Genomic DNA, 26,767 nt, shown 5'->3' on the forward strand with positions numbered 1-26,767 from the left:
GAGATCCCTTCCCGAGCTAGATCTGAAAGCGCCAAGATTTGTAATTAACGTGATGCAGGCCCAGATGACAGCAGTGAGCCGAGCAGAGCAGAAGGGAGGCCATGGGAACAGCATCCCAGTGCGGAAGGCAGAGGCGGGGAGAGGGAGAGTCTACCAACACTGCTTCCTATGGTTTTTATAAATATGAGCCCGTGCATATCTAACAGCGGTGGGCTCTGTAATGTAGATGGCAGTTTACAATGCATAAAGCACGTCCACACCTGCCCTCCCACTGCCCAGAGGAAGAAACAACGGCTTCCAGAGGCCAAACTTGCTTAAATTCACAAAATTAATAAGCAGCAAACTGGACACGGACCTGTCTCTTTTCACAGGACCACGCTGCCCAGATGTGTGGGCACATGTGTGTACCCCCCAAAGCACACACAGATGCTGTGTCCTTGGGAGCATGCCGTGTGTGTGTTTGTGTGTGTGTGTGCACGTGCACGTGGGTGCGCCTGCTGGAGCACTCCCAGTGGAGATTGTGCAGACATGCTCGAGGTCACCACATGTATGTTTTTAATCCTTTTGTCTCTGTTTTTCTCCCAGCAAAAAGAAGCCATGCCTAGCTGTTAAGAATCTGTATATTCGCATGTGTGTCTCTTGGGTGTGTGAGTGCGTGTTTGGAGTAGGGTGGGAAAATGACGGGGAGGGAATCCCAATTAGTCTATTTGCCTGGAACAAGAGAAGCAGCTTTAAGAACCAGCTCTCATATCAAAGATCATTCTTGTCTCTGGATTAGAGATTACTGTCCCAACCCCTATTTTGGCATCAGCTGGCAGCATGCCCAGCCTCAGGAAACACACTGTGCACACATCTGTCTGCACACACGTTTGCATGTACATGTGAGACACAGGGTTGAAATCCAGGACCCAGCAAGGAGCATTAGGACTGCCACTTAGGGTGAAGGGCATGGCGCATCTATACCCAGAATGTGAGGTGTCCTTTCACAACGATGGGAAGCAGCATGTGAAATGTCAGTGCATCCCTGCACTGAGGTTTTCCTTTGATTAAATTCCTAGAAGTAGAATGGCTACCTCAAAGGTTGTACACATTTGAGAGATTTCTACTAATTCCTTTTTTTTTTGAGACGGAGTCTCACTCTGTCGCCCAGGCTGGAGTGCAGTAGTGTGATCTCGGCTCACTGCAACCTCCGCCTCCCAGGTTCAAGCGATTCTCATGCCTCAGCCTCCCGAGTATCTGGGATTACAGGAGCGCACCACCACACCTGGCTAATTTTTGTATTTTTAGTAGAGGCGGGATTTCACTATGTTGGCCAGGCTGGTCTCAGACTCCTGACCTCAAGTGATCCATCCCACCTCGGCCTCCCAAAGTGTGGGATTATAGGCGTGAACCACTGTGGCTGGCCAGTTTCTACTAACTCTTGCTGAATTGCTCTCTGGAAAGCAGAATCTGGGACGGGAGGGTCTGCTTGATAATGGGAACGGTTTTGTTGATAAAGGAGGAGTTTGGGAGTCAGTCCCTTGGGAGCAAAGGGCTGGGGTCATCCTGTCTCTTTTGCTGTGGTTTGGGGTGACAGAGGAAAGGAGGGAGGTATTGAAAGCATTCTGCCACCCTGAGTCTTTTGCCAAGGACCAACCCGACTTTATGCCACCTGGGGCTCTGTCCCTAACACCACGTCTGCAGTCCCTGTGCACAGGGGAGGAGCTGAGTCAACACTGGTGAGAGAACAAATATTTGTTGAATGGACCAATGTTTGTTGAATGTTCCAAAGTTTGCTGATGGAACGAATGTTTGTTAGGAGAACACTATTGTTCTTGGAAAAGCCGCTGCTGATTCACAGGCTACTTCCCTTCTCCAAAGTTCCTGGTAAGCTCATGGCCCACCTCAGCAGAGCCACAAAGGGGACCACGACAGCCTCCTCCTGGCCGCACCAGGCGGCTTCAGGAGGGTGGGCTGGGCGTCTGTCTTCTCTGAGATTCCAGGATGCAGCCCATTTCCCTCTTCCCGCTGTGTTCGAGAAACGTCGGTTAAATGAATAAATGCCTTGGTTTTAGATCCCTGCTCGACTCACCGCTACTGCTCAGTGAGGCATAGGGTAGGTTGCTTAACCTCCCTAAACCTCCACTCTCAAATACAAAATGAACAGACTGGCCTCTCTGTGGCTATCCATCTTTTTTTCTTTAAAGTAGAATTTTTTTCTTCAAACAAATTCCACTCCAAAGTGCTGCCTCCCCTCCCTCCATGGAACCTCTAGGGTTCTGTGGTACCTAGTTTGAGGGCCCCTGGAATTGTTTGTGTCTAAAATCCACACTAACCCAGGGGCACCATGGCTGGACTCAGCACCATGGATTTCCCCCAAACATAGATGATCATTCAAGAAGTTGTGAAGAAAGGGACGTTTAAATCGGGAGAACTGTGAATTAGATAGAAACACTGTATCGATATTAAATATCCTGGATTGTGAAATTATATATTCTAGATTATATAAGAGAAGATCTTCATTCTTAGAAAATACTCACTTAAGTAGGAAGGCAAACAGTAGCATCACACGGCCTACTTTCAAATGGTTCAGAAAAAGGGACTATATATACATAGAATGAGAAAGCAAATACAGCAAAATGTCCGAAATGCTGAATATGGACAAAAGATACCCAGGAATTCTTTGTACTATTCTCTTGCAACTCTTCTGTAGGTTCGAATGATCTCAAAATAAGAAGCTTTAAAAATAATTCATCTTTTTCTGAACTACTTGGTTAAAAAAATGTAAAACTTTAAATGTTTTTCATTTTAAAATAATGAAAACGAAAGAAGAGACTCTAAGGCCAGGGAGCGTCTGTCTGAGTATCTACAGGCCCATTCAGGTTAGTCCTTTCTGAAGGCGGAAGGGAGTAGGCGGCAGGGAACTCTTCTTCTTTTTTTTTTTTTTGGAAACGGAGTCTCGCTCTGTTGCCCAGGCTGGAGTGCAGTGGCGCAATCTTGGCTCACTGCAAGCTCCGCCTCTGGGTTCATGCCATTCTCCTGTCTCAGCCTCCCGAGTAACTGAGACCACAGGTGCCCACCACCACACCCGGCTAATTTTTTATTTTTTTGTATTTTTAATAGAGACGGGGTTTCACTGTATTAGCCAGGATGGTCTCGATCTCTTGACCTCATGATCCGCCCGCCTCAGCCTCCCAAAGTGCTGGGATTACAGGCGTGAGCCACCGCTCCCGGCCTCTTCTTCTTCTCCTTCTCCTTCTTTCTTCTTCTTCTTCTTCTTTCTTTTTTTTTAAGATAAGGTCTTGCTCTGTTTCCCAGGCTGGAGTGCACTGGTATGATCATGGCTCACCGTAGATTTGACATTCCCAGGCTCGAGTGATCCAGAACCCTCCTCTTAAGTAAACTCACTGGCCAGAAGTTTGGCTGCACCAAAGCTGGGGCTTGGCTGCCTCTTGCAGAAGCCGAAGTGGCCCAAGTTTTCAATGTGCTACCAGGTCCCACTGGGAGAATTTTGCTGATGAATATGACCTCTGGGGCTGCTTGATTTTCTAGCCTTGTTTCCTGGGACAGAAGAGGAGGAGGAGAGGAAGGGAGGGAGAGGAGGGGGAGGAAGAAGAGGAAGAAGACGAGGGTGGTGAAGGTCTAGAAGAGATAGGAAAGAGATGCTTAGGGAGGAGACAGGAAGGAGGAGGGGTCATGGAGAAGGATGGGGTTCAGGGCAGCTGCAGCAGCAGAAGGTGGGTAGCCACTCGACGAGGGTGCTGTTGAGAAGATTCAAGAGATGCTTTTGAGGCTCCCTCCAGCCTTGAAAGAGAAAAATTCAAGGACTGAAAGAGGCAAGAATGTTCCTGGTATGTGGACGTGTATGTAGGTGCGCACGCGCACACACATGCACACGCACGCACACACACAGCCCCGTCCCTTCTGCTCCCATGGCAAGAATATGGCTCTTGACATTTATTACAAGTGAACAAATATGTGGGTTGGTGTACATCAGGGCTGAGCAGCCCACCTGGCTGAGGGACTTGTGAGAGGCACTCACCTGCGATCCTGAAATCCAAGAAGCTCCAAAGGCCGTGTTTTCTATTAACTCGTAAGTCTGGTAAAACACAACTTGAAATGTCATGAGGCTATTTATGGCCTTTATTTTCCCCCACTTACTGTGAATATTCACACATTTCACTGCAGAAATAGTCACGTTTGCTTACTGAGTGCTGCTCAGGCCCTACAGAGGTTATTATGAAATCTATGGTATATGCACCAAATTCCCCTTCTAAAATCAGACACATTCTGAAGTCTGAAATGTATCTGACCCCAAGGGTTTTAGATAAGGGACTGTGGACTTGTACGAGGGTAAAATTGTAGTTTCCAGAAGAAGGGTGGGGAGAGCAATTTGCAAGGTGCCTGTGTGTGATTATGTGTGTGTGTGTGTGTGTGATTGCATGTGTGTGTACGTGTGTGTGTGTGTAAAGTCTTGATTTGGGTGCCAGTGTCTAGCAATGTTGATCTCTGCAACCAAGCATCAAGATGTTGGCTTTGGGTCTTACAGAAGAATGGGATTCATTCATCCATTCATTTTGGAGACATTAGTATGGTCGGTTGAAAAGAGCAAAGCTCACCTTATATATAAAGTGAATTACAGGCACAAACAAAGAAAGTGGGGAGCAGGCAGAGGGCTAGAGTTAACCACCAATCCCCACTCACTAGGACATAGTGAGGCCAAGTCCTGTCCCAGGTCGCCTGCTTGACCCCTCCTGGCTCTATGCCTCTTATGCCTCTGACTTGCCTTTTCTACTTCTTTGTTCCCAGCTAGACTATGCTCCACCACACTCACCTGGCACATTTCAAGGCCCATAGCGATGCAGTGAAGCTGGATGGAGCTGGTGCACCAGGGGTGGACGGAGGAGACGCACTAGGGGCGGATGGAGCTGATGCACCAGTGTTGGATGGAGCTGGTGTACCAGCGGTGGACGGAGCTGATGCACCAGCGTTGGACAGAGCTGATGCACCAGCGTTGGACGGAGCTGATTCAGCAGGGGTGGACATAGCTGATGCACCAGTGGTGGATGGCGCTGATGCACCAGGTGTTGATGGAGCTGATGCCCCAGGGGGTGGATGGAACTGATACGCCAACTGATGCACATAGCTGTGGTTAAGGAAGATGTTAGCATTTGGGAAAGCGGCATGAAGGGTATGTGAGAACTCTCTGTAGTATCTTTGCATTCTTTCTAGAAATCTAAAATTATTCCAAAGTAAAAAGGTTATTTTTTTTAAAACCTTGTCTTGATTCCACACCCCTCCCACTTCTTTTTGTTTCTTATTTATCAAAACTTCCCCCAAAGAACTGTCTGAACTCATTGTCTCCGGTTCCTCTTCTCTCAGTCTTCTGCAAGCCCACACTCCAGTCATGTTTTCACCGTCGATATGTCCCCCAAAACTGCTCCTGTCCAGGTCTCCACTGGCCTCCATGCTGCTAAATCCAACGGCCCATCCTCAGGTCTCCACTTTCTTGGCTTCTCAGCAGGATTGCTGATCAACTCCTTAAAACACTTCCTCGACTTGGCTTTGAGATGCTGCTGTCTCTTGGCTCTCCTCGTATCTCACTGAGTCTCCCGTTTCATCTTCCTGCATTTGCTTTCTCTCTCCAACCTCCGCATGAGACATAGAGCCCCAGTCTTTGGACAATCTGCACTCCATCGCCAGCTAAGCTTATCCAGCTCCGTGACTTTGTATACCAACTGCAGCCTGGCCGCTTCCACGTCCAAGTCCGCAGCCCCTGGATCACCCGGGAGCAGCCTCTGCTGCCTACTCATCATCTCCACTTAGAGGCACAAGAGGCTTTTCGCACTGAACCCATCCAAACCCAGCCCTCAAATCCTCACCATCTCTCCCATGACAGTCAACGGCGACTCTCTCTTTCCAATCGCTCTGGCCAGAAACCTTGAATTCATCTTTGACCTCTATTTCTCACACATCCAGTCGATCAGCAAATCTAACACATCCAAAATCTGACCACATCTCCCTGCTCCACTGCAGCTGCCCCATCCAGGCGCCGTCGCCTCTCACCTGAATGAGTTCCCTCACCTCCGCCTCGGTCGCCCATCACCTCCTCCCGGGGCTCTCTGCTCTGCCCTCTCCCCACCCCTCCCCCCCGCTTTAGTCTATTCTCAAAACAGCAGCCAGAGGCCCCCTTGCAGATGCATCAGCTCAAGTCATCTTCACCCCTAGTGACTTCCCCTGGCATTCACATGGAGAGTCAAAGTCCTTACAATGGCCATCAAGTTCCCCTGGGACCTGACCTTACCCCCTAACCCACTTCCCCTTGCCCACTCTGCTGCAGCCACAGATGTGCCAAGCACATTCCTGCCTCGGGGCCTTTGCACATGCTGTTCCCCCGCCCCGTCACTTTCCTCGAGTTTCTGCTCAGAGGTCCCCCTCCCAGTGAGGGCTTTGCTGACCACCTTTCATAACAGAGTCAAACCCTGATTCTTCCCCCACAGTTCGGGCTTCCGCAGCGCTCGTTCTGTGATGCGCTGTCTGCTTGCTCTGTAAGCTGATTGTCTGTCTCTCTGACTAGATGTGGAGTCGAGGAGACAGAAATTTGATTTTGTTTCCCTCCAGATCCTGACAGCCTATAATAGGGCTTGGTGGCAGAGAGATTTTTTTTTTAATCAACTTTCATGACTTAAGCTGGGAAAATAATCCCTTGCTAGGCTGAATGCTGCCTGAAACATTCTCTCCCAGTTCTGGAAGGTCTTTCCCGTGGCAGCCAGGGCTGTGGCCACCTGGCCAGCAGGGCTTTGAGCCCCATCGTCTCCCTGTCCACCCTGTGGGAATCTCCCAACAGGTGTGCATGGTCACTCACCCATGTGCCTGCGCCCTGAGTGTGTGTGGACACTGGGGGACGTGAGAGTGTGTGGAGCATGCGGGTGGCTGCAAGGCCCAGGTGTCCCGAGGGCTGCTGGCTAAGTGACTTGTCTTCCCTCAAAGGCTCACTGTGACCTCCTAGGGTGAAAGTGGGGCTGGGGTGGGGACCCCTGGAATGGGAGTCCAGGAGGTTCCCTCCTCCCTCCTCCTCTCTCCCACCCATGCAGCCCTCCCACTGGCTGGCTGCAAACTCTGGCTGGGTCAGGTGTGGAGGGAGGGGGGTCTGAGCACCAGGAAGGGCCCAGGCCAGGGGGAGCTGTAGGACCTGTCAGCTGAAGCAAGGCTGCTGCCTCCTGGTCCCCTCCTCTAACTGATGGGCTGGACCCCTGTCCCTCATCCCCAGCCGAGGCCACCTGTCAGGTGTGTGTCCCTCTCTCTGTCCACTCCCTCTGACTCCACTTCGTTTCTGTCACTCCGCGTTTCCCCTGCTGGCTCCTTACCTTTCTTCTGGTCTCTGTTTCTGCTTTTCTCTTTGTCTCTGAGTCTGTCTCCCTTTCTCTGTCTCCTTATCTCTGTGTCCCCTCTGTGGGACTCTCTCTCTCTCGTACCTCCGTTTTCTGCCTCTTTTCTCCCTCTGCCTCTGTGTCTCTCACTCTCTCTCCTTTCCTCTCCTCCTTCAGCCTTGCTCCCTGCTCATCTCTGCTCGTTCCTCCGCCCTGCTTGCCTGCCTGCCCAGCCTGCCTTCACTGCCTCCCTCTCTCCCCGCCAGCCTCCCCATCGTCTCTTCCTCGCCCGGCCTCGTCTGTCTCCCGTCACCCTGTCTGTCTCTCCCTCCGCTTTCCGGGAAGGCAGCGTGATTTATGAGCTGCAGACAGGGCCAGCTGCGGGTGCGGGAGGCCCTGATTACAGTTTCCCGGAGGAAGCTGCCTGCTCGGGGATGGCAGGGTGACAGCGTTTACACAGAGCAGCCCGGGCTCAGAGCGCGGCTGTCAGCCGGAGACGGATGGAGTGCTGGAGAAGGCCCATTACTTCATTCACACCTCTGCGGGCAAACAATAAAACACTTACACACGGCCTTGACACAGGGCGGGTGGGCCTCCCCCTAGAACATTCCCAGCCTGGCCCAGGGGCTGGGCCTCTCTGTTGGGAAAGAGTGTGGGCGGGGGGCAGTGGTGGTCCCGGGGGAGGCCCACCAGGCCCAAGCCCCAGAGAAAGCCCCGGAGCTGGCTCTGAGCCCAGGCTTTGGTACTGCCAGCCACTTCCCGCCAGGCCTCAGTTTCCTCATCTGTGAAATGGGGTGTAATGCTCACACTGGAGAAACAAGAGAAAAGAGTGCCACACAAAGTAAAGTGTTATTATCAATATGAACTAAGAGTCACATTCAGATCACCATCTTGGGTGGAAAGGGAAGTGCTCAGGATTCTAAACCTGGCCTGCGGAAGAAGGTATCCAAGGGCGTGGGCTGCGACCCAAGGCTGCCATTGGACAGGGAGAAAACTGTGAGGTTGGCAAAGTCACCCCCTTTCTGCCTGTTTTCTGGGGACCACTTCACCAAGGCATGCAATTCTGGAATCTTCATTCACATGGAGGTGAAAGTGACTATGAACAGCTGGCTGTGTGGGGTGGCTCACACCCGTAACCCCAGCACTTTGAGAGGCCAAGGAGGGTGGATCACCTGAGGTCAGGAGTTCAAGACCAGCCTGGACAACATGGTGAAACCTCGTCTCTACTAAAAATATAAAAAATTAGCCTGGCATGGTGGTGTGTGCCTGTAATCGCAGATACTCGGGAGACTGAGGCAGGAGAATCACTAGAACCCAGGAAGGGGGCAGTGAGCCGAGATCGCACCATTGCACTCCAGCCTAGGTAATAAGAGTGAAACTCCGCCTCAAAAAACAAAAACAAAAACAAAAACAGCCATCATGTGCAGCATCACTTCCTTCCCCAGCCATAATAACACCCGTGGGAAGTTGCATTTCACCCGGGAACACAGCTTTCAATTCAGGGAATGCTGCCCCAGTGGCGGAATTTCAGGCACCATCAGGATACAGAGAAAGGACTGAGACTGGGCTGAGGCTGGTTTCACTGACTTGTAACTGACCCTGCATTTCTAGAAAATGAAACTAGAGTGGAAACATCAGTCATGGCACACTCACGGGCCATGGGACATGAACCACAAGTGCCACCCCCATTTGTCATACCCCTTCCATGTGCCAGGCACAGTCCATGCCCTTTCTACCCCTTGCCTCATTGGGACCCTGCAAAGTGGGTATCGTGTCCACATTGCACAGCTGAGGAAACCGAGGCTCAGAGAGATTAAGCAGCTGGCTCAGGCAGCTTGTACACAATGCAACTCAGGTTGGAATCCAGCTCTGAAGCTGTGTTCCTCCCCCAGACATGGGAGAGCCATGGGTGGGCTCTGGAGCCACAGTGCCTGGGTCCCAAGTGCTGGCTTCTTGACTTTCCAGCTGTGTGACTTTGAGCAAGTAGCTCAACCTCTCCTGGGCTCAGCTGCCTCACCCAGACACTGGGGAGAATGACGCTGAGGATCTTCAAGGATGGTCGTGAGGATGAACTGGGATGATGCATGAGAAGTGCTGGGAACAGCGCTTGGTACACATACCATGCATCCAGTCAATTCCAGGCCAGAGCCTCTATCCACGTCCACAGGCCACAGACCAGCCCCTGCTTCCTGCCCCTCCTTGCCCATCCCTGCCTCTCAGCCACACTGTTCATCGCTGGTGTCAATTTAACACAGATCCTCTCAGGGGCAAGGCAGGAGGCTGAGGCTACACATGACAGCTGTTAACACAAGGGGTTGATCACAGGTTACTTAGCTCAGGGAATAAAATCCACCCCCTACCTCAACAAAAGCCTGCACAACCTGCCTGGGGAAGCAGCCTGAGGGGAGCAGAAGCCAGCAGGCCAGTGTGTTCCTCTGTTTCTTTCTTTATGCTGAACCAACGAGTTGGTGTCATCACACGCCGGCTTGTGGTCAAGAGGTGAGAGGCCTGGGTTTGATTTAGGTTTCGCTGGTTACCGGGTTTGTAGAGTAGCCAATTCCCCTCTTTTCTTGGAGCCTCAGTCTCCCCATCTGCAAAATAGAACTGATGTTGCCTACAGCGAAGGGTGGGTGTAAGGATTAAATGAGTATGGTCATTAATCTAATGAGTATTTATTGAGCATTCACCGTGTGCCAGGCTTTGTTCCAGACACTGGGGACATGTGACAAACCAGACAATGTCTGTTCTCACACTGTGGTGCTCACAGTGTGGTGGGGGTTTCAGGTTGTGGGAAGGGCTAAGGAGAAGACAAATCAACAAGGTGTGATGTAGGGGGCTGGGGAGGACATCTGTGGCCAGGGTGAGCGGGTGTGGGGAGCGGGCTCTCTGCCGAGCCACTTCTCTTTTCCTACCTAAATTATGAAGGTCCCCTTCCCCCAGGGTGAGCAGGCCCCCTCCTCCAGTGCTGCTTTCTGGGGATCCCCTGACTCCATGCTCACAGGGGTTCTGACCAGACCTTTGAGCAAAGAGGCCATGGGGAAGGCAGTCTCCATCAGTGTCTTCTGAGGACTAAAGCGCCCCTTTTCCCAGTGCAGCCTGGCCCAGCCCCCAGTGTCCCGTGGCTCCCGCCCCCGCCCTGCCCTGCTGCTGGCTACCGATGGGAGGCTGCTGGAGAAGGCATCCTCCATTCCAGCTGGGGTCACGGGGCAGAGTTCACACAGAGGCTGCCGCAGATAGGATGGCCGTGAGCCCAAGGGCAGCGGGTATTGCAGCAAATGTGGTGAGGCCTCAGCCCTGTGGGTGACTGGGCAGGGCAGCCTGATGTCCCGGGTGAGGGTGTCAGGCACAGCCAGTGCCACCGCCGGTGAGGTTGTCTCGCCTTCAGCGTGAGGACTCCAGCTGGGGGGTAGCTGGCCACCAGCATGTCTCACACCCCAAGGAGCCTTCCTGGAGCCACTGGGGTGAATTTACAGGACATGGTCCACACCCTCTGGGATCCCCCATTTGAATGGAACCTGGAGCCCAGGCCCAGAAATGACCCTCCGACTTAAACTGCCCAAACGAGACTTCTCTGGACTCCAGGGTTGGGGCCAGAGCTGGTACTGGAGTTGGGGCCAGAACTAGGGCCAGAGCAGCTTTGCTGTCCTATCCTAAACTGGGAGCTTACAGAGTATGAGCTGGGAGCTGCTGAGCAGAAGCAAAAAGGGGGAAATTCTTACCTCTGTTAGGCTCAGTCAGAGGAGGCTTCCTGGAGGAGGGGGTATTCTTAGGATGTTAAAATATGGTTATGATAATAACATTTACTGAGAGTACTGTGGACCCCTATGCACACTGCATCTCATTCATTCCATGAAAACTCACCAGAGAAGGGCCTCCAGAGTCTTTGATTAGAGATGGGGACCCTGAAGCTCAGTGAGGGGCAGGGACCATTCCAAGCATTCATGGTGGGTACAGGAGGGAGCTGAGTTCCAGACCCAGGCGTGCCAGTCCCAAGAACCCATGTGCATAACCACCATACCGCAGGTGTCCTGAGTTTAGGCAGCAGCATGAGAGACAGAGGGCACGGGACCCAAAGGCCGTCCTAGCTGGAAGAAACCTCCTATTTGCCCACATCACAGATGAGAAAGTGGAAGGCGAAGTGTCCCCCCATTCAGCTCTGTCCCCTGTGGGCTCTGAGGCACCCTGGCTCCTGAGAGTCACATGAGCGAGGAGGATGGTGGCCCGGACCATCATCTCCTGAACACCTGCTACGTCCTGAGAATTCACCATGCGTGGTCTTATCACACACACACCTGCAGAGATGTCAGCGACCCATCCATTCACCAAGGCTTCCATTAATTAATTTTGTGTTTTTAAATAGAGATGGTGTCACCCAGACTGGAGTGTAGTGGCATGATCTCAGCTCACTGTGGCCTCGAACTCTTGGGCTCACCTCAAACTCTTGGGCTCAAGTGATCCTCCCACCTCAACCTCCAGGGTAGCTGGGACTATAGGTGCACATCACCACCCAGCTAATTTTTTTTCTTTGGGTAGAGATGAGGTCTCACTACACTGTCCAGGCTGGTCTCAAATTCCTGGCCTCAAGTGATCCTCCTCCTGGGCTTCCCAAAGCACTAGGAGGATGGGCATGAGCCACCCTGCCCGGCCACTTTAATGAATCTTTTTTGAACATCAAGTATGCTTTCACAATTGTACTAAACACAGGGCCAGGGGTTGAGGATAACAAATGTCAGGAAATATAAGACACGACTCTTGCCTTCAAGGGGTCTGTGATCCTCAGATAGTGGAAACGTGGGCTGGGAGAGTTACAACAGAAGGTGAGTTTTGTTCTTTTAAGGGTCTTACAAGTACGATCTGCAAATGCTACAGGAACCTGGAAGGGGTTGAGGACCAGTGACCAGAGGGCTTTCCATAAGGAGGGTGCTCAAAAAGCCCTGTGGAAGTTGCCAGCCCCTTTCCACACACAGACACCTGGTCACTCCTGACTGCTGGTTATGTGTGGAGTATCCAGGTGCATGTGCTCATGGTACCCTGCATCTGCCTGGAATGCTTTGTCCTTGGTCTACCTGAAAACACCCTCCCCTCCTTCAAGGACATCCTTGATGGTCCCCTCTCTATGGCTTTCCCATAGAGATGGATGGATGGATAGGTGAATGAGTGCATGAGTGATTGAGTGATGGATGGATGGATGGATGGATGGATGGATGGATGGATGGATGGGTGATTGAGTGGATGGATGGATGAATGGATAGGTGATTGACTGGATGGGTGATTGAGTGGATGGAGGGATGAATGGATAGGTGATTGAGTGGAGGAGTGATTGAGTGGATGGATGCATGAATGGATAGGTGATTGATTGGATGGGTGATTGAGTGGATGGATGGGTGGATGGATGGATGGATGGATGGATGGATGGATGGATGGATGGATGATTGAGTGGATGGATGGATGAATGGATAGGTGATTGACTGGATGGGTGATTGAGTGGATGGGTGGATGAATGGATGGGTGATTGAGTGGATGAGTGATTGAGTGGATGGGTCGATGAATGGATGGGTGATTGAGTGGATGAGTGATTGAGTGGATGGATGGATGGATGGATGGATGAATGGTTGGAGATTGAATGGGCAGATGGGTAAATGGATAAATGAGTGATTGAGTGGATGGATGGAAGGATGGGTGGGTGGTTGAGTGGATGGATAGCCTGGAGGGATGAAAGGGTGGTGGGCGAACAAATCCATCCCTCCACTCAACCACTCATCCACCCATCCATCTCAACTTTCCCATCCCTCTCCACTTCCTTTGGCAGAATTAGCAGCTCCAATCTCCGTGGTCTGATCACTATAACTAATATGGACTCTCCCACCTCACTGATCACACAGAAATGTGATCACCTGTTTTTCTCTTCCTTCGCAGCCACCATGTAGATGAGGGATCAAGAAGTGATGGCCATCAGGTGTTTCCTTATCACAGGGTCTGGCACCCAGCAGGGCCGCAGCCACACAGGTAGTTCTTGATGTGGCCAGTGGCACTCTGCTTATTCAGCACATGGGTGAGAATGGGAGGAAGAGCACACCTGGGGCAAGGCTGGCCAGGAAGGAGCAGGCATGCAGGGGGTGCATCTAGGAGGCTTGGAGCACTCTGGAGATCTGCAGAAGTGGATGCCCAGTGGAGGAGCTGAGCAGGAGGAGGGAGGAGGGGGGCCATGTCATCCTTCACTGAGATGAATGGTTCCAGCAACAACCCAGACAGGTAAACAGTGGGGCTGGGGCCAGACAGGGCCCCACCACACCCCCGCTGGCTCTGCACTGGTGACAACTCCTGTCAAGGCTTGATGGGAGGCTGCTGGCTGCTTCTGCCCCTCTTGCCCTGCTGGGGGGTGGGGTTTTACTCAAAGTTGGGGGGCCAGTGGCTACTCTGTTGACTCCAACTGCACGAGAGAGCCCAGGAGGAGAGAAAAGAAGGGTTCTCCTTTCCTCCACCTCCATGGAAATTCAGGAGGATACTGGTCCTGCCAGATGTTCTGTGTTGGTCAATGCCCCCTTCCTCCAGGAAGTCCTCCCTGACCAGTGCTGTTTATCTCTCCTTCTATTCACCACCACTTCACACCCCCGCAGAAACTGATCTCCCATGTGATGGCTCTGGCATCCACTGTCTCTCTCATTCACTCGACACTTGCACTACTGTTTGTACAACTGAAGTCCAGTCTGCCCTCGCTGGCTGTGTGGTCTGGTCTGCTCTAACCTTTGGTTGCTTTACCTAATTCATGGGAATATGAGGTAGATATTCTTTAAGGTGAACTTTGATCCTAGATCTGCCACTTCCTGTTTTGAGCCTCAGCTTTGCACCTGGCAGATGGAGATCACAATACTGAGGTCCAGATGAAGTGAGGCCTTCGTGTGAGGGGCTTGGCCCAGGGCAAAGAAGGCAGGTACTTCCTGAGTGTTAGTGATTGCCTCTTGTGACCAGGTGAGCACAAGGCTCACAGGCTGCTCCTGGACAAGAACTCAGGTGTGAAGATTCCTGCTCTAGTCTCTCTGAGTTGGGATAAGGGATCTGGGAGAGAAAAATGGGGTGTCTGCTACATTCCCTAAAACTCTGTTAACCCAATGACCTGTTCACCTTTTGACGCCCCCCGTTCAGTGTTTTTGCACCCATCAAGTATATGATTTTGTTTGCTCCACTTTTTCTTTGTTGTTTAGCTACTCAGCTTATAGACAGTCATGCTTGATTTGGGGGTGATTAAATAATGATCTCTTAACTACATGGTGTTTTGGTAGGAGATGGGTGTCCCTTTAAAATTTATTAATTTACTTTGGAACACTTCTAGAAAGAACAATCTTTCTAGTTTTTTAGAGTTTAAGATCAAGTCACCAAAAGTAATTTTAGTTAATTAACCTTAAAGTGCATGATTACTTGAGGGAAATTTTCAGTTTTGTTTTTAGTTTCAAGACAATTAAAGAGATGTAAAACCACCCCCAAAGTGGGAGTCACTGTAACAGGCAAAAGGCTCAAATGTTCAAGCATTTGTACTGAGGACAAAGGCTGCCTCCTTCCCCCCAGGGGCTGATTTGGGGACCTGAGGGGAGCTGTCAGGACACCCCAAGGAGAATTGAAACTGGGGACCAAAGAGAAGGGTCACTGTGGTCTCCCAGTTGTTCCCTCAAACTTTGCAGGACAGGGCAAATTAAGAGTTGGGGGTGAAAATTGTAGGTACAAGGCACTTAGATGGGGAGAGAGAAGACCAAAATCTGAGCAGAACGGTAGCAGCATCCTTCCATCTCATTCCTCCATCCATCCATCCATCCATCCACCCATCCATCCATCCATCCATCCAGTCAAATTTGTTCACCCACCACCCTGTCATCCCTCCAGTCTAACCATCCACTCAACCATCCACCCATCCATCCATCCATTCATCCAGTCAAGTTTGTTCACCCACCACCCTTTCATCCCTCCAGTCTATCCATCCGCTCAACAATCCATCCATCCATCCATCCACCCATCCATCCATCCATCCATCCACTCAATCACTCATTTTTATCCATTTACCCGTCTGTCCACTCCGTCACCCATCCATCTATCCATCCATCCATCCACTCAATCACCCATCCAGTCAATCACCTATCCATTCATCCATCCATCCATCCACCCATCTATCCATTCATCCATCCATCCAATCACTTATCCACCCACCCATACATCCATCCAGTGAATACGTTTTTTTAAAGAGAAAAATAGAAGTAACAGTTAGATCCCTGGGGTAGGTAAAGACAGAGAGTTTGAGGATTTGAAAGAGGAACCACGTGACTGAAAGTGTTGAGTAAAAAGCAAAGGGAGGGAGAGCTGTTTGAGTACCCGGGCAAGGACCAGGCAGTGCTGGGCCTTATGGGGCCTGAAGTCTGGGTCTGGGGCCTGAGGCCAAGCTGGTAGCAAGGTGGAGGTGACAAGGAAGGCAGAAGCCACAGGAAGCCCAGACCCTGAGGTCTCTGCAGTAGCCTTGGTGCCACCACCAATGACCCAGCAGCCGTGGCAGAGGCGGGAGCTGGGACTAGAAGAAGAGGGTTGGGTTTGGAATCTGCCTGGGTGTGGGTTGGGCTCTGCTTCTAATTGTCTGTATGACCTTTCCAGGCCTCAGTCTCCTCATTGACAAAATGGACATAATCTTTCTATCTCCTGGTTTGCTGGGAGAAGCAAATGAAATAATGGTTGGGAGGTGCACAGGTGAGGTTATGAGAAGCCAAAGAAATCCAGGTACGCCTGAAGCACCGGTGCAGGGAGAGGGTGGAGAATGTGGGCAACTTGCTCAAGTGGCCAGCAGGCAGAGGTGGGGTGTGCCCAGGCTCTTGGACTGTCCAGGGGCTCTAGCTGTGGGGTTGGAGGCTTCTGATAGCAAAAGATGGGCAGGCAATTGTGTTCAAAAGGGAAACTCTATACTCAACCCCACTTGCTCAGGGGAATGAGTGGGGAGTTTCATAACAGAATGCTTCAAGAAAGGTTTCCATCTGTCCCTCTGCCCTTGCAGGTGGGAGCCACCACCTATAACTGTGCGACTTGGATCCAGCTAGTAACCTCATCGCAAAGTGAGGGCAGTTGGGTGGCTAGGGGGTGAAGTAGAAAACATCCTTCTCTCCCCCAACCCTAGATTTGTTCCAGAAAAGTATTTAAGGCTGATGTAAAGTACCTGGCACACAGCAAGTGCTCATTCATCCAACAACATTCTCCAGAGGCCGTGAGTGGTCAGCCCTGTGCCCTCCCACCCGCCTTGGCCTGGCAGAGGCCCCGTTGCTACTTTCCCCTGGGACTCAGTAGGCTTTGAGGAAAGTAGGAGCAGAGACTTGGGAGGAGAAGGCTGGGACGCCAGTCCCTGGCAGCTGCCCCCAGGATAATCTCACAGAGATCTGAGCTGGGCCGGGACGCACTCAAGCGTGTGCTGGATTCGGGAGCATCCTGGAATCCGTGATGACTGTTTCTTTCCATCTACTCATGGCCTTTGCAAGCATTTGCTGAGCACAGGTTCTGGCTTCCCTAAGTGTGGGGGCCTGGCTGGGGGCCCTTGGGCCTCCGATTGGCCTGAACACCTGGCTCACTAAGCCCAGGACTGGGGAGAGAGGGGTGGGTGAGGGTGGGAAGTATTGTCCCAGACAGACAGGCAGACAGACAGACAGAGCTAAGATAGCCCCCAAGCTTAGTCACCGTTTCAACTTTTCACATCTGAACCCAAGACAACAGATGTCAAACTCAGGCCCTGCCCAGACTCCCACACCCCACCTCCCCTCTCTGGGCCCCTCTCCATCCCCCACCCCTGCCTGGAGTTTATGGATGACTCCCAACCTTGCCCTGACACTGTGGGATCCTCACTTCCTGTGTTTATCTTGGAAAGGGATGGGGCTTTCTCCTCTCACCCACCCGGTCGGCTGAGGGAGCCACCCCACGCAGGTTACAGCATGTACTCATGAGTGCACCATGCGTGTGTGTTTGTGCATACGGGCACGAGGGTGAACCAGGGCACGTGTGTGGGGCCAGGAAGTCTTGCTGTCCTTCGGGGGTCTGTGGTGTGTGCGGGCTCTCACTCGTGTGGGTGCCTGAGTGTGTGTGTGGGGCAGCACACAGGTGTTGGGCTCCTACCAGGTGTACCCTCAGTACCACCGCTTTCTGTCCTCACTGCATCCCCATTAGTGATGCCCCCATTTTGCTGGGGAGAGAGATGAGGCTCATTGTGATGAGGTCACTGAAGCAGAGTCAGAGAGATGCTGAGTGGATGGAGGAGAGTCTAGAACACAAGACATTCCTTTCTTTTTTTTTTTTTTTTTTTTTTTTTTTGAGACAGACTTCCACTAATACCCAGGCTGGAGTGCAGTGGCATGATCTCGGCTCACTGCAATATCTGCCTCCCGGGTTCAAGTGATCCTCCCACCTCAGCCTCCCAAGTAGCTGGGATTACAGGCATGAGCCACCATGCCCGGCTAATTTTGTATTTTTTGTAGAGATGGGGTTTTGCCATGCTGCCCACACTGGTCTCGAACTCCTTGACTCAAGCAATATGCCTGTCTTGGCCTCCCAAAGCGCCGGGATTATAGGGGTGAGCCACTGCGCCCAGGCCCCTTTCTTTTTCTTAATAGTTGTGTTACTTCTTCCCAATTAGAAAAATTAAAAGTACAAAGAAGAAAATAAAAATCACCCATAACCCTACTAGAGATAGCAGTTGTTAATATTTTTGTACATATGCTCCCAGACTTTCTTCATGCATACAAATACACACACGACTCATTTACTCAAAAAATGGAATCATATATGGAATCCTTCTTTTCTTCCCTCCCTCCCTCTCTCCCTCCCTCCCTCCTCACTCCTTCCTTCCTTTCTCCCTCCCTCCTTTCTCTCTTCCTTCTTTCCCTTTCTCCTTCCTTCCTTCCATCGTTCTTTCCCTCCCTCATTCCTATTTTTCTTTTTTACTTTTTATTATAGAAAAGCTCAGCATATACAAAAGTTTAAAGAATAGCATAAATATCCCCCAACAGACATTTTAAAACCTTCTCTCTTCTCTTCATTCATGTGAGCAAATGAAGACTCATGCCGTGACTTTTGCCCACGTATGAAGCCCTGACCATCAGCTGTGTAGACAGTGGGAGTCCTGAGGCATCGGTTTGTGATTTGTCTTGTTAAGGGCACGAAAGCTGCGCAGCTGTTTCTTCCCTTTCCATCCCAGCTCCCCCAGACTCCAACAGCTGGTTATAAACACTCATTTCTGGTCTCCTGAGCACAGGAAGGGGCTGGCACAGGGTTTGGGGTGGTTAGTCTGGGGGCACTGCCTGTCAGAAGTCGCCGTCCTTGTCCCTGATTGCTTCTTCAGGAGGCATCCTTCGAAGGAGAATGACCTAGAACAAGGGACACAGAGGCTACGAAAGACCCTGCTCCTGGTGCCATGTGGCCCCCTCCCAGACCAGCGTTTACAGTTCACCATCCACCCACCCACCTTCCGCCTGCAACACAGGAGAGGGTCCAAGTCCCTCCCCCTGGGAACACTGATGTCACTCTACAGACCAAGAGAGGGCCAGAGGGGTCTGTGGGTGGTGGCTGTGCAGAGAAAGCCCCCTCCCTCCCAACGCGTCTCCCCTGGTGGCATCCCAGGTCCCCATAGTGGCTCACCCTGTGGGGAGCTCTGGCTTTCTTCCCTCTGGGATGAATCCCTGTCTTCTCCACCCGGAAGGAAATCTGCTCAGGGAGTGAACAGATGAATTCACCCTTAAGGGTCACTGCCTGATGACCAGTTCTATGTCCTCCCCCGTAGCACTCACATGTGACATACGGGACAGTCCCAAAGGTGAGCAAGGCTCCTGGGGACTCAGGCAGTCGGGTAGGCATGGTGGACAAGAAGACCGTGTCCGGGCTGCAGCTGAGATACACTCAGCCTCAGTCTCCTCGTCTGCAAAATGGAAATAATCCTTGCCTTGCCTTATTGGGTGGCTGTGAGGATTAAATAAAGTCATGTGGAAAATGCTTTGCTCCCAGGAAAAGCTAAACATCATTTGCTGTTATCATCAGAAGACCTGATACCTGGGCCCAGAGCAGTGAGTTGGTGGCAGAGCTGGCCCCATTTACCCAGAGGGCACAAGGAACACATCCTCACGGGGCCTTCAGATAATCATTAAATCATTCAATAATCTATAAATGATAATAATTATAATTTATCAACAATCTAATTGATATGAAAATGTTAATTTATTAAATCACCTATAATCACTACAACAAATGATTATAAAGTGTGCCAAGTACATTAAGAAAACAGAGGGCTGGATTGGAGAATGGATTGGGTCACCAGTCGGAGGCTCTTGGAGGAGGCATCATTCAATCTGAAACCTGAAGGCCGAGGAGGTCTCGGGAGGGTGCGGACGAGAGCATTCCGGCGGTGTGGGCAGTGTGTGCAGAGGCCCTGGGGTGGAGGGAGATGAGCTTGCTGAGTTTCAAGGAACAGAAGGAAGCCTGAGTGGCTGGAGTAGAGTGGGCAAGGCAGAGTCCCCAGGGGCGGTGCTGGAGGGGCCCCGGGGTCATTTGTCATCACCCTGTCTGACTCTAGGCTCTGCCAAGGCCCCCTTCCTGGCATGCCAGCCGATTGCCCCCAGAAACAGGGCTCTCCATTTCCTTTTGCCTCCCCCAGTACTTCATCCGAGGCTTTGCACCAGGGCCCCTGGAAGCCCCAGGCCCATGGGTGGGCAGGAGCCTTCTGGCCTTCTCCAGACGTCCCAGCCCTGACTTTGCCTTGACCACAATGTGCAGTGGGCCCAGGGCCAGGCCAGGGCTGGGGGAGGCCGTTTTCCCTCTTGCTTTCATCTGCAGGCAAGATCTCTTTCATCGTATCTGTTGTTTTTAGGCCATGTGTTGGGCTGTGGACAGTGAATGAGAGCTCAGGAACACACGCCTATAAATCTGCGTGGAATGAAAGACAGGTCCAAGCATCAGGGCGCCTGAAGCCCCACGGGCCCTCCCCCTTCCCCCGTCCATCTGAGGACTCCTTGGGGTCTGGTGTCAGGGGACAAGCTAAGAAAACTAAGGAAGAGGGGTGGGTGGCAGACAGATGAGACCTGGAAGGGAGCCCAGAAATATCAAACCCAGCACAAGACGGGTGGGGGACTCGCTCAGCACATTCGGCCAGAGCCAGACCAGAACCAGGGTCTCTGACGCCGTCCCATGAAGGACCTGAGCACCTACTGGATGCTGGGCCCTGGAAGGAAATGAACAATCACTGTGAGAAATGCCCCGATGCGGGATGGCCACCTGACTGAGCAGAGCCAGGAACTCTGGGCCAGTTGGGTGACCTTGGGCAAGTCGAAACCTCCCTGAGCTTTTCGTCTTTCTTCTCTGCAAAATGTTTCTGCCAGTGATGTTGGGAGGTTCTAAAATCACATGAAGCCACCTATGTTGAGGGGCTCTTGGAGCTGCTGTATCTGTGCAAGCCTCTGAATCCTGTTTTTAAATCATTTGTTATTTTTTTAACCAGTCAGGCATGGGGCTTCATCCTTGTAAGTACATCCCATTTCTGTCCAGCATGAGTTAAAGGTGGAGGACTGGGAAACAGACTAACTCACATGAAACGTAGAGCAAACAGTTCAGCATTAATCCTGCATCTGATACTTCCTCCTATGCCTCCACAGATGGGCAGCTTACTACCAAACAAGGCTGCCGTTTTCCATGTTGAAATAGCACTAATAGGTTATAAAGCGCTCCTGACGCTGGGCCCAGCTCCTGACGCCACTAGACCTACAATAAGCCTGGTTACTCACCCATTTTCATGGTGATCCTTCTAGAATCCTCTGGCCTTCAGTATGCTTCCCTGCCAGCTCCCAGAACCCAGGCTGACTCTAGTTTCTGAAGCCTTTCTCATCTCTCTTGAGTTTTCTACAATAAGCATGTGCTGCTTTTTCTATTTTTCAAATAGATTATATTATTTGTGATAACCAATCAATACAGAATGCAAGAAGAGGAAGTGAAAGTCTCCCTATTTTTCTCTCTCCAAACCTGGCTCCATGCAAGGCCCAGCGGCACCTTCCTCCCGGCTTCTCTCTCCCTTTGGTTATGTATTGTTTGGAAGCACAGATTAGCGCTGAGAATGCAGCAGGCAGCACGGGGGAGAGGTTGAGAGCACAGGCGCTGGAGCCTGCCTGTGGCCAGGGCTTGAATCCTTTCCCTGAACCTCAGTCTGCTCATCTGTAAAATGGGGTCATTAGGGTACCTGCTGCACAGGGTCATTAGGAGGATCGAGTGAGTCCATGCACGCAAAGTGCTCAGACCAGTGCTGGGCGCACATGAGCCATTATAGGCGTTTTGCTTTGTTTGTTTAATTAAAAATGAATGGCACCACACGTACATTTCATTCTGTAGATTACATGCTCATCATGGACAGCTCTCTGTCGGAGCTCAGGTAGGCCTATCTCATCTTGCCAACAGCTGTACAGCTGTTCTGTGACCACACTCATGCTTTATCCACGTTAAGATCAGGAAAAGTCACTTTTAAGAAAGGACCCAAGGTGGGGCCCTTAAGCAGCCTTCTGCCACTCTTGGTATCATTTTGTCCCAAGGAAATCCTTTGGTTCCCTCCTCGGTGGCTCATGGCGGCCCTGAGCCGGCCAGGCCAGCTCCAGGAAGTGGGAACCAGGCCCTGAACAAGAAGACAGCTGGGGCCAAAGCGGGTTTGTCCCCAGGGAGAGGGTGGGTACAGATGAGAAGTGACCAGGCTCCTCCCGGTGTGGCCAGAACCCCTCAGAGAGGATCATGTGGGCAGGGCTAGTCACAGAAGGCTTCCTGGAGGAGGCAGGGTCTGAGTGGGGTCTTGAAGAGTAGGAGAGAGCTGAACAGACAGAAGTGGGTTGGGGGAGAGGCACTCGTGGCAAAGACAAGGCTGTTTGGGCTGGTGAGGAGTTAGGATGTCTAGAGCCAAAGGGCCACATAAGGGAAAAGGGAGAGTACCTTGAACACCAGGATGCATGTGGGTTTGCCCTGCCAGCAGTGGGGAGCCACAGAAAGTTCTGGATGATAACAAATAATAACACTCTGCGTGACCCTGAGAAAGCTCGAAGCCTCCCCAGGCCTCAGCTGCCTGTGGGTGCTGGAATAGACCCGAGGGAGGCAGAGGGGACTACTTAGGGGCAGGAATTTGGGATCAGGCCCTGCTTCCTCTAATCAAGGGGACCCAGAAGTGTGAGGGCAGTCCCAGAGGTCAGTCTCTGCCTTCAGATTCCCACTCCACAGAATTCAACGTTTCCTTTCCTTTTAACCTGCCGGCTTTCCAGGGAAATCTGATTTTGCAAACATGTTTTCTTAGCCAGGGGAAATGAGCACCATGCAAACAACGAAGATGGCTGCGTGTGATAAGGGGCTGGGCTGCTCCAGTGTGGCCTGGAGGGGAAAGAGGGACTGGTCGCTGCTGGCTGCCTTAGGTGGAGAGAAGACATCAGGCCTCAGAATGTCTGAGCTGGAGGGGGCCTTGGGAAGTGTCTAGCCACAGATGTGAAAGTAGAGGCCCAGACAGGTAAGGGGCTTGCCCAGTCAGCATGGAGGGCCTGAGTCTGCTGTGGCTCATGCCCCACACTCCAGCTGGAGGGGCTGCGGTGGGACTCCCTTTCTCTCTGTAGCAGGCTGGGCCAGTTGAACCCATGCTGGGATTCAGAGTCTGGCTGATGGTGGCCCTGCTGGGTCCTCTCTGGTGAAGATTCACAGAGGGAGGGAGGAGCTGGGCACTTGAGGTCAAGAATGAGGGAGATGAGGGTGACAGGGGGAAAAGGGGGAAAAGGTATGTCCTCCACCTTGGTTTTGAGTCTTGTTGAGAAAAGGACAGGGAAAGATGCGGCCCAAGCCGTTGTCATGGAGACCATGCAAGACCCAGGGCCCTGGAAGGGCTGCCTTAGGGCCCAGGTGACAGTTTGCAAACTGGAGTTGGCCTAAGCCCACTGCTTGACCACCTCCATGGTGATGTGGCAAACATGGCGCCTCCATGGCCATGACAAACGTGGCACCTGGAAGCTCAGGGTGACCAGGGTGGAGGGTGGCCACACCTGGTGCAGCGTTTTTGCAGGAGCGCCTGTGGCCAATGCAGTCACCAGGCATCTCACCAAGAAGTGGAGAAAACTCCCGGCTGGGGTTTGGACACCACTTGGGGAGGCGCCGGGAGTAACTGGCCTTCTGGCTGGGGCTGGGGAGGGGTGTTCGGAGGGGATGAGGTCTAAGAAACTTCTTCATCTGGATATTAACATAAGTGTGACCTGGGTACCTACAGGCTGGTGAGGCCTGGGCACAGCAGAATTCCAGTGAGTTGCCATCCTCCTGCATTCAGCAGCAGGGCCAGAAGCTCCAGGTCTGCTGGGGGGCCCCTCCATTCAGGAAGAACACACCTCCTTTGCCCCCTGGAACTGTGTTGGGAGTTTTCACAACCTGAGGGGGTTGGTGTTGGTTCCATTTTTGAGATAAGGAAACTGAATCTCCTAGGCTGCTGTGCAAGTGACCTCACGTGTGACTTTCCTTTCTTCTCAACAGGGTTGTGCTTTCTCTAGAAGCTGTTCATGGTGGAATTTCTAATGTTGCAACAGACTAACAGCAAAGGACGTTGCTGGGCTATTTGTGCTCCTGGGGGCACCCACAGCTTCAGTTGAGCACCAGTAAAGAGTACCAGCTTCCTTTGCAGCCCCCCATTCCACCCCCATCAGTGACTGTGGGAACCAGGGACGTGGGGTGTTTTCCTACATGATTTCATCTTCCTGAGGACCATTCTACACAGAATGGGCTGCCCCCAGGGAGGCCCAGTCACTTCCCATCCCCGCTATTCTTGGGCAGTAAGATGCCAAAGTCAGTTCAGTCAACATCTCGCACACAAGACTGGTACAACCATGACATTCTGACCTGACTTAACCCCGGACAGTGAACCAGGCACTTTCCTCTTCCAAGCCATTATTCTTTCTAATCCCCTTTGGGCAACCTCTCTGAGCCTCAGTTTTCCCTGCCGTAAAATGGGGATTCATAGACACAACACCTCATAGGCCTGTTATCTTTCTCCAAGGCCTGACATTGTCACTGAACAAACTCAGAGACAGAGGTTCGGCTGGGTGCGGTGGCTCACACTTGTAATCCCAGCACTTTGGGAGGCTGAGGCAAGTGGATCATTTGAGGTCAGGAGTTCAAGACCAGCCTGGCCAACATGGCAAGACCCCATCTCTACTAAAAATACAAAAAATTAGCTGGGTGTGGTGGTGGGCACCTGTAGTCGCAGCTACTCAGGAGGCTGAAGCAGGAGAATGGCATGAACCCGGGAGGCGGAGGTTGCAGTAAGCCAAGATCGTGTCACTGCACTCCAGCCTGGATAACAGAGCAAGACTTGGTCTCAAAGAGAAAAAAAAAAAAGATATGGAGATTCACTTGCTTCTTATCCTGCGAGCTCCCACCCAAGTACCCTGTGGGCTTAACATCCAAGCCAGGGCCACCAGCAACCCACGAGAGACCATGCAGCTCTCCGGACCCGGATCCTGATACCTTTACTTACCCAATTACTTACCATGACCTCAGAAAAGTTCCGTAGCCTCTAAGTGCCTCAGTTTCCACATGTGTAGAATGGGGACAGTAACAGTACCCACCTCATAGGATGAAATGAAACTCAGCCCAGGGCCTAGTTCTCAATTGCTACATAATACATGGCAACCTTGAGTGCAACTGGGAAGCACAGTGAATATGGGGAATGGAAAGTGTTTCATCCCCGGGGAGGCCACATCAATCTCACTTTATTAGATCATAAGTGCTTTTAACAAGGCAAACAGCAGAAGGCCAGCAGCCCGCCAGCCAGAGCCAAGAACCGAAATCCAGTTCTCCAAGACCCCGGACATCAAAACAACAATGCAAAAGGCTGAACATCAAAGAATGAACAGCAAGTCCAAACATTTCACTGTGCTCTTATCTTAATTAAAGCAAGTCATACTCAGAGTTTTGGATGACACAAGTTGAAAAGCGGGGTCTGGTTTTATTAGCTTTTGCTGACACCCACAGAGAAGTCTGTGACTTACCCAAGGTCACCCAGCACCCTGGGGCCAGAGTTGGGGTCCAAAACCAGGCCTCAGCTGCTGGAGCCGGCGCGCCTTTCATAACCTCCCTGCCCCCACCCTAACCTGAGCTACAGGGACCCAGGGTTGTCATTTCAGGGGAGAGGTCTCCGTTCATTCATCCAGCTATATATTGAATCATGTTTATTGAAGGTCTTCTGCTTTCTAGGCACTGTTCTAGGCTCTGGGATACAGCAATGAACAAGACAATCTAAACGGTTGGGGAAAGCAGACATCAGTAAATAATTATGTAGATAATCATAGTCACACGTTACATAATGACGTTTTGGTCAACACTGGACTGCATATATGACCATGGTCCCATAAGATGATAATGGTGCATTCGCTTTGCAGACACTGTCACCGCCAGGAGCCCCGTACTATCAGCCACGGTCAACCCCACTGTGTTCATTGATGGTGAGTCCTTGGGCCACGTCTCCTTCAAGCTGTCTGCAGACAAGTTTCCAAAGACAGCAGAAAACTTTCGTGCTATGAGCACTGGAGAGAAAGGATTTGGTTATAAGGGTTCCTGCTTTCACAGAATTATTCCAGGGTTTATGTGTCGGGGTGGTGACTTCACACACCATAATGGCACTGGTGGCAAGTCCGTCCATCAGGAGAAATTTGATGATGAGAACTTCATCCTAAAGCATACAAGTCCTGGCATCTTGTCCATGGCAAATGCTGGACCCAACACAAATGGTTCCCGGTTTTTCATCTGCACTGCGAAGACTGAGAGTTTGGATGGCCAGCACGTGGTCTTTGGCAATATGAAAGAAGGCATGAATGTTGTGGAGGCCATGGAGTGCTTTGGGTCCAGGAATGGCCAGACCAGCAAGAAGATCACCATTGCTGACTGTGGACAACTCCAACAAATTTGAATTGTGTTTTATCTTAAACACCAGACCATTCCTTCTGTAGCTCAGGAGAGCACCCCACCACCCCTTTTGCTCTCCATATTCTAGAATCTTTGTGCTCTGGCTCAGTTCCCTTTGGGTTCCATGTTTTCCTTCTTCCCTTCTATACTTAGCTGGATTGCAGAGTTAAGTTTATGATTATGAAATTAAAACTAAATAACAAAAAAAGATTATAATGGTGCTAAAAATTTCCTATCACCTAGTGACGCCCTAGCAATGCAACTCATGACCTTTTCCATATTTAGATACACAAATACTTACCATTGTGTTACAATTGCCTACAGTATTCTACACAATAACATGCAATAAAGGTTCGTAGCCCGGGAGCGGTAGGCTAAGCCATAGAGACCAGGAGTGTGGTATGGTGTACCATCTAGGTTTGTGTAAATGCACTCTATGGTGTTTGTACAATGACAAAATTGCCTGG

At 51.4% G+C, this 26,767-nt stretch overlaps 1 protein-coding gene across 1 annotated transcript; it reads left to right on the forward strand.

Annotated features, from left to right (window-relative positions):
• The first annotated feature begins 13,554 nt into the window (after positions 1-13,554).
• On the forward strand, positions 13,555-26,304 carry LOC101124387 (peptidyl-prolyl cis-trans isomerase A-like). Its single transcript, XM_004024900.5, has 6 exons — positions 13,555-13,601; positions 18,700-18,766; positions 19,138-19,203; positions 20,005-20,122; positions 21,923-22,033; positions 25,778-26,304. Exons 1-6 carry the CDS (start codon positions 13,555-13,557, stop codon positions 26,302-26,304), a joined length of 936 nt encoding a protein of 311 aa, XP_004024950.5.
• Positions 26,305-26,767: the final 463 nt, after the last annotated feature.

The sequence above is a fragment of the Gorilla gorilla genome, chromosome 1 (assembly GCF_029281585.2).
Source record: "Gorilla gorilla gorilla isolate KB3781 chromosome 1, NHGRI_mGorGor1-v2.1_pri, whole genome shotgun sequence".
Taxonomy (NCBI): Eukaryota; Metazoa; Chordata; class Mammalia; order Primates; family Hominidae; genus Gorilla; species Gorilla gorilla.

Bases quoted from the DNA above. Each gene is read 5' to 3' on its own strand.
- LOC101124387 (XM_004024900.5), top strand. From the start codon at position 13,555: ATGTCATCCTTCACTGAGATGAATGGTTCCAGCAACAACCCAGACAG. The intron at 19,204-20,004 runs GTAGGCATGGTG...TGCCTCCCCCAG, and splicing joins CTGGGGACTCAGGCAGTCGG to TACTTCATCCGAGGCTTTGC. The intron at 20,123-21,922 runs GTGGGCCCAGGG...TTTTGTCCCAAG, and splicing joins TGCCTTGACCACAATGTGCA to GAAATCCTTTGGTTCCCTCC.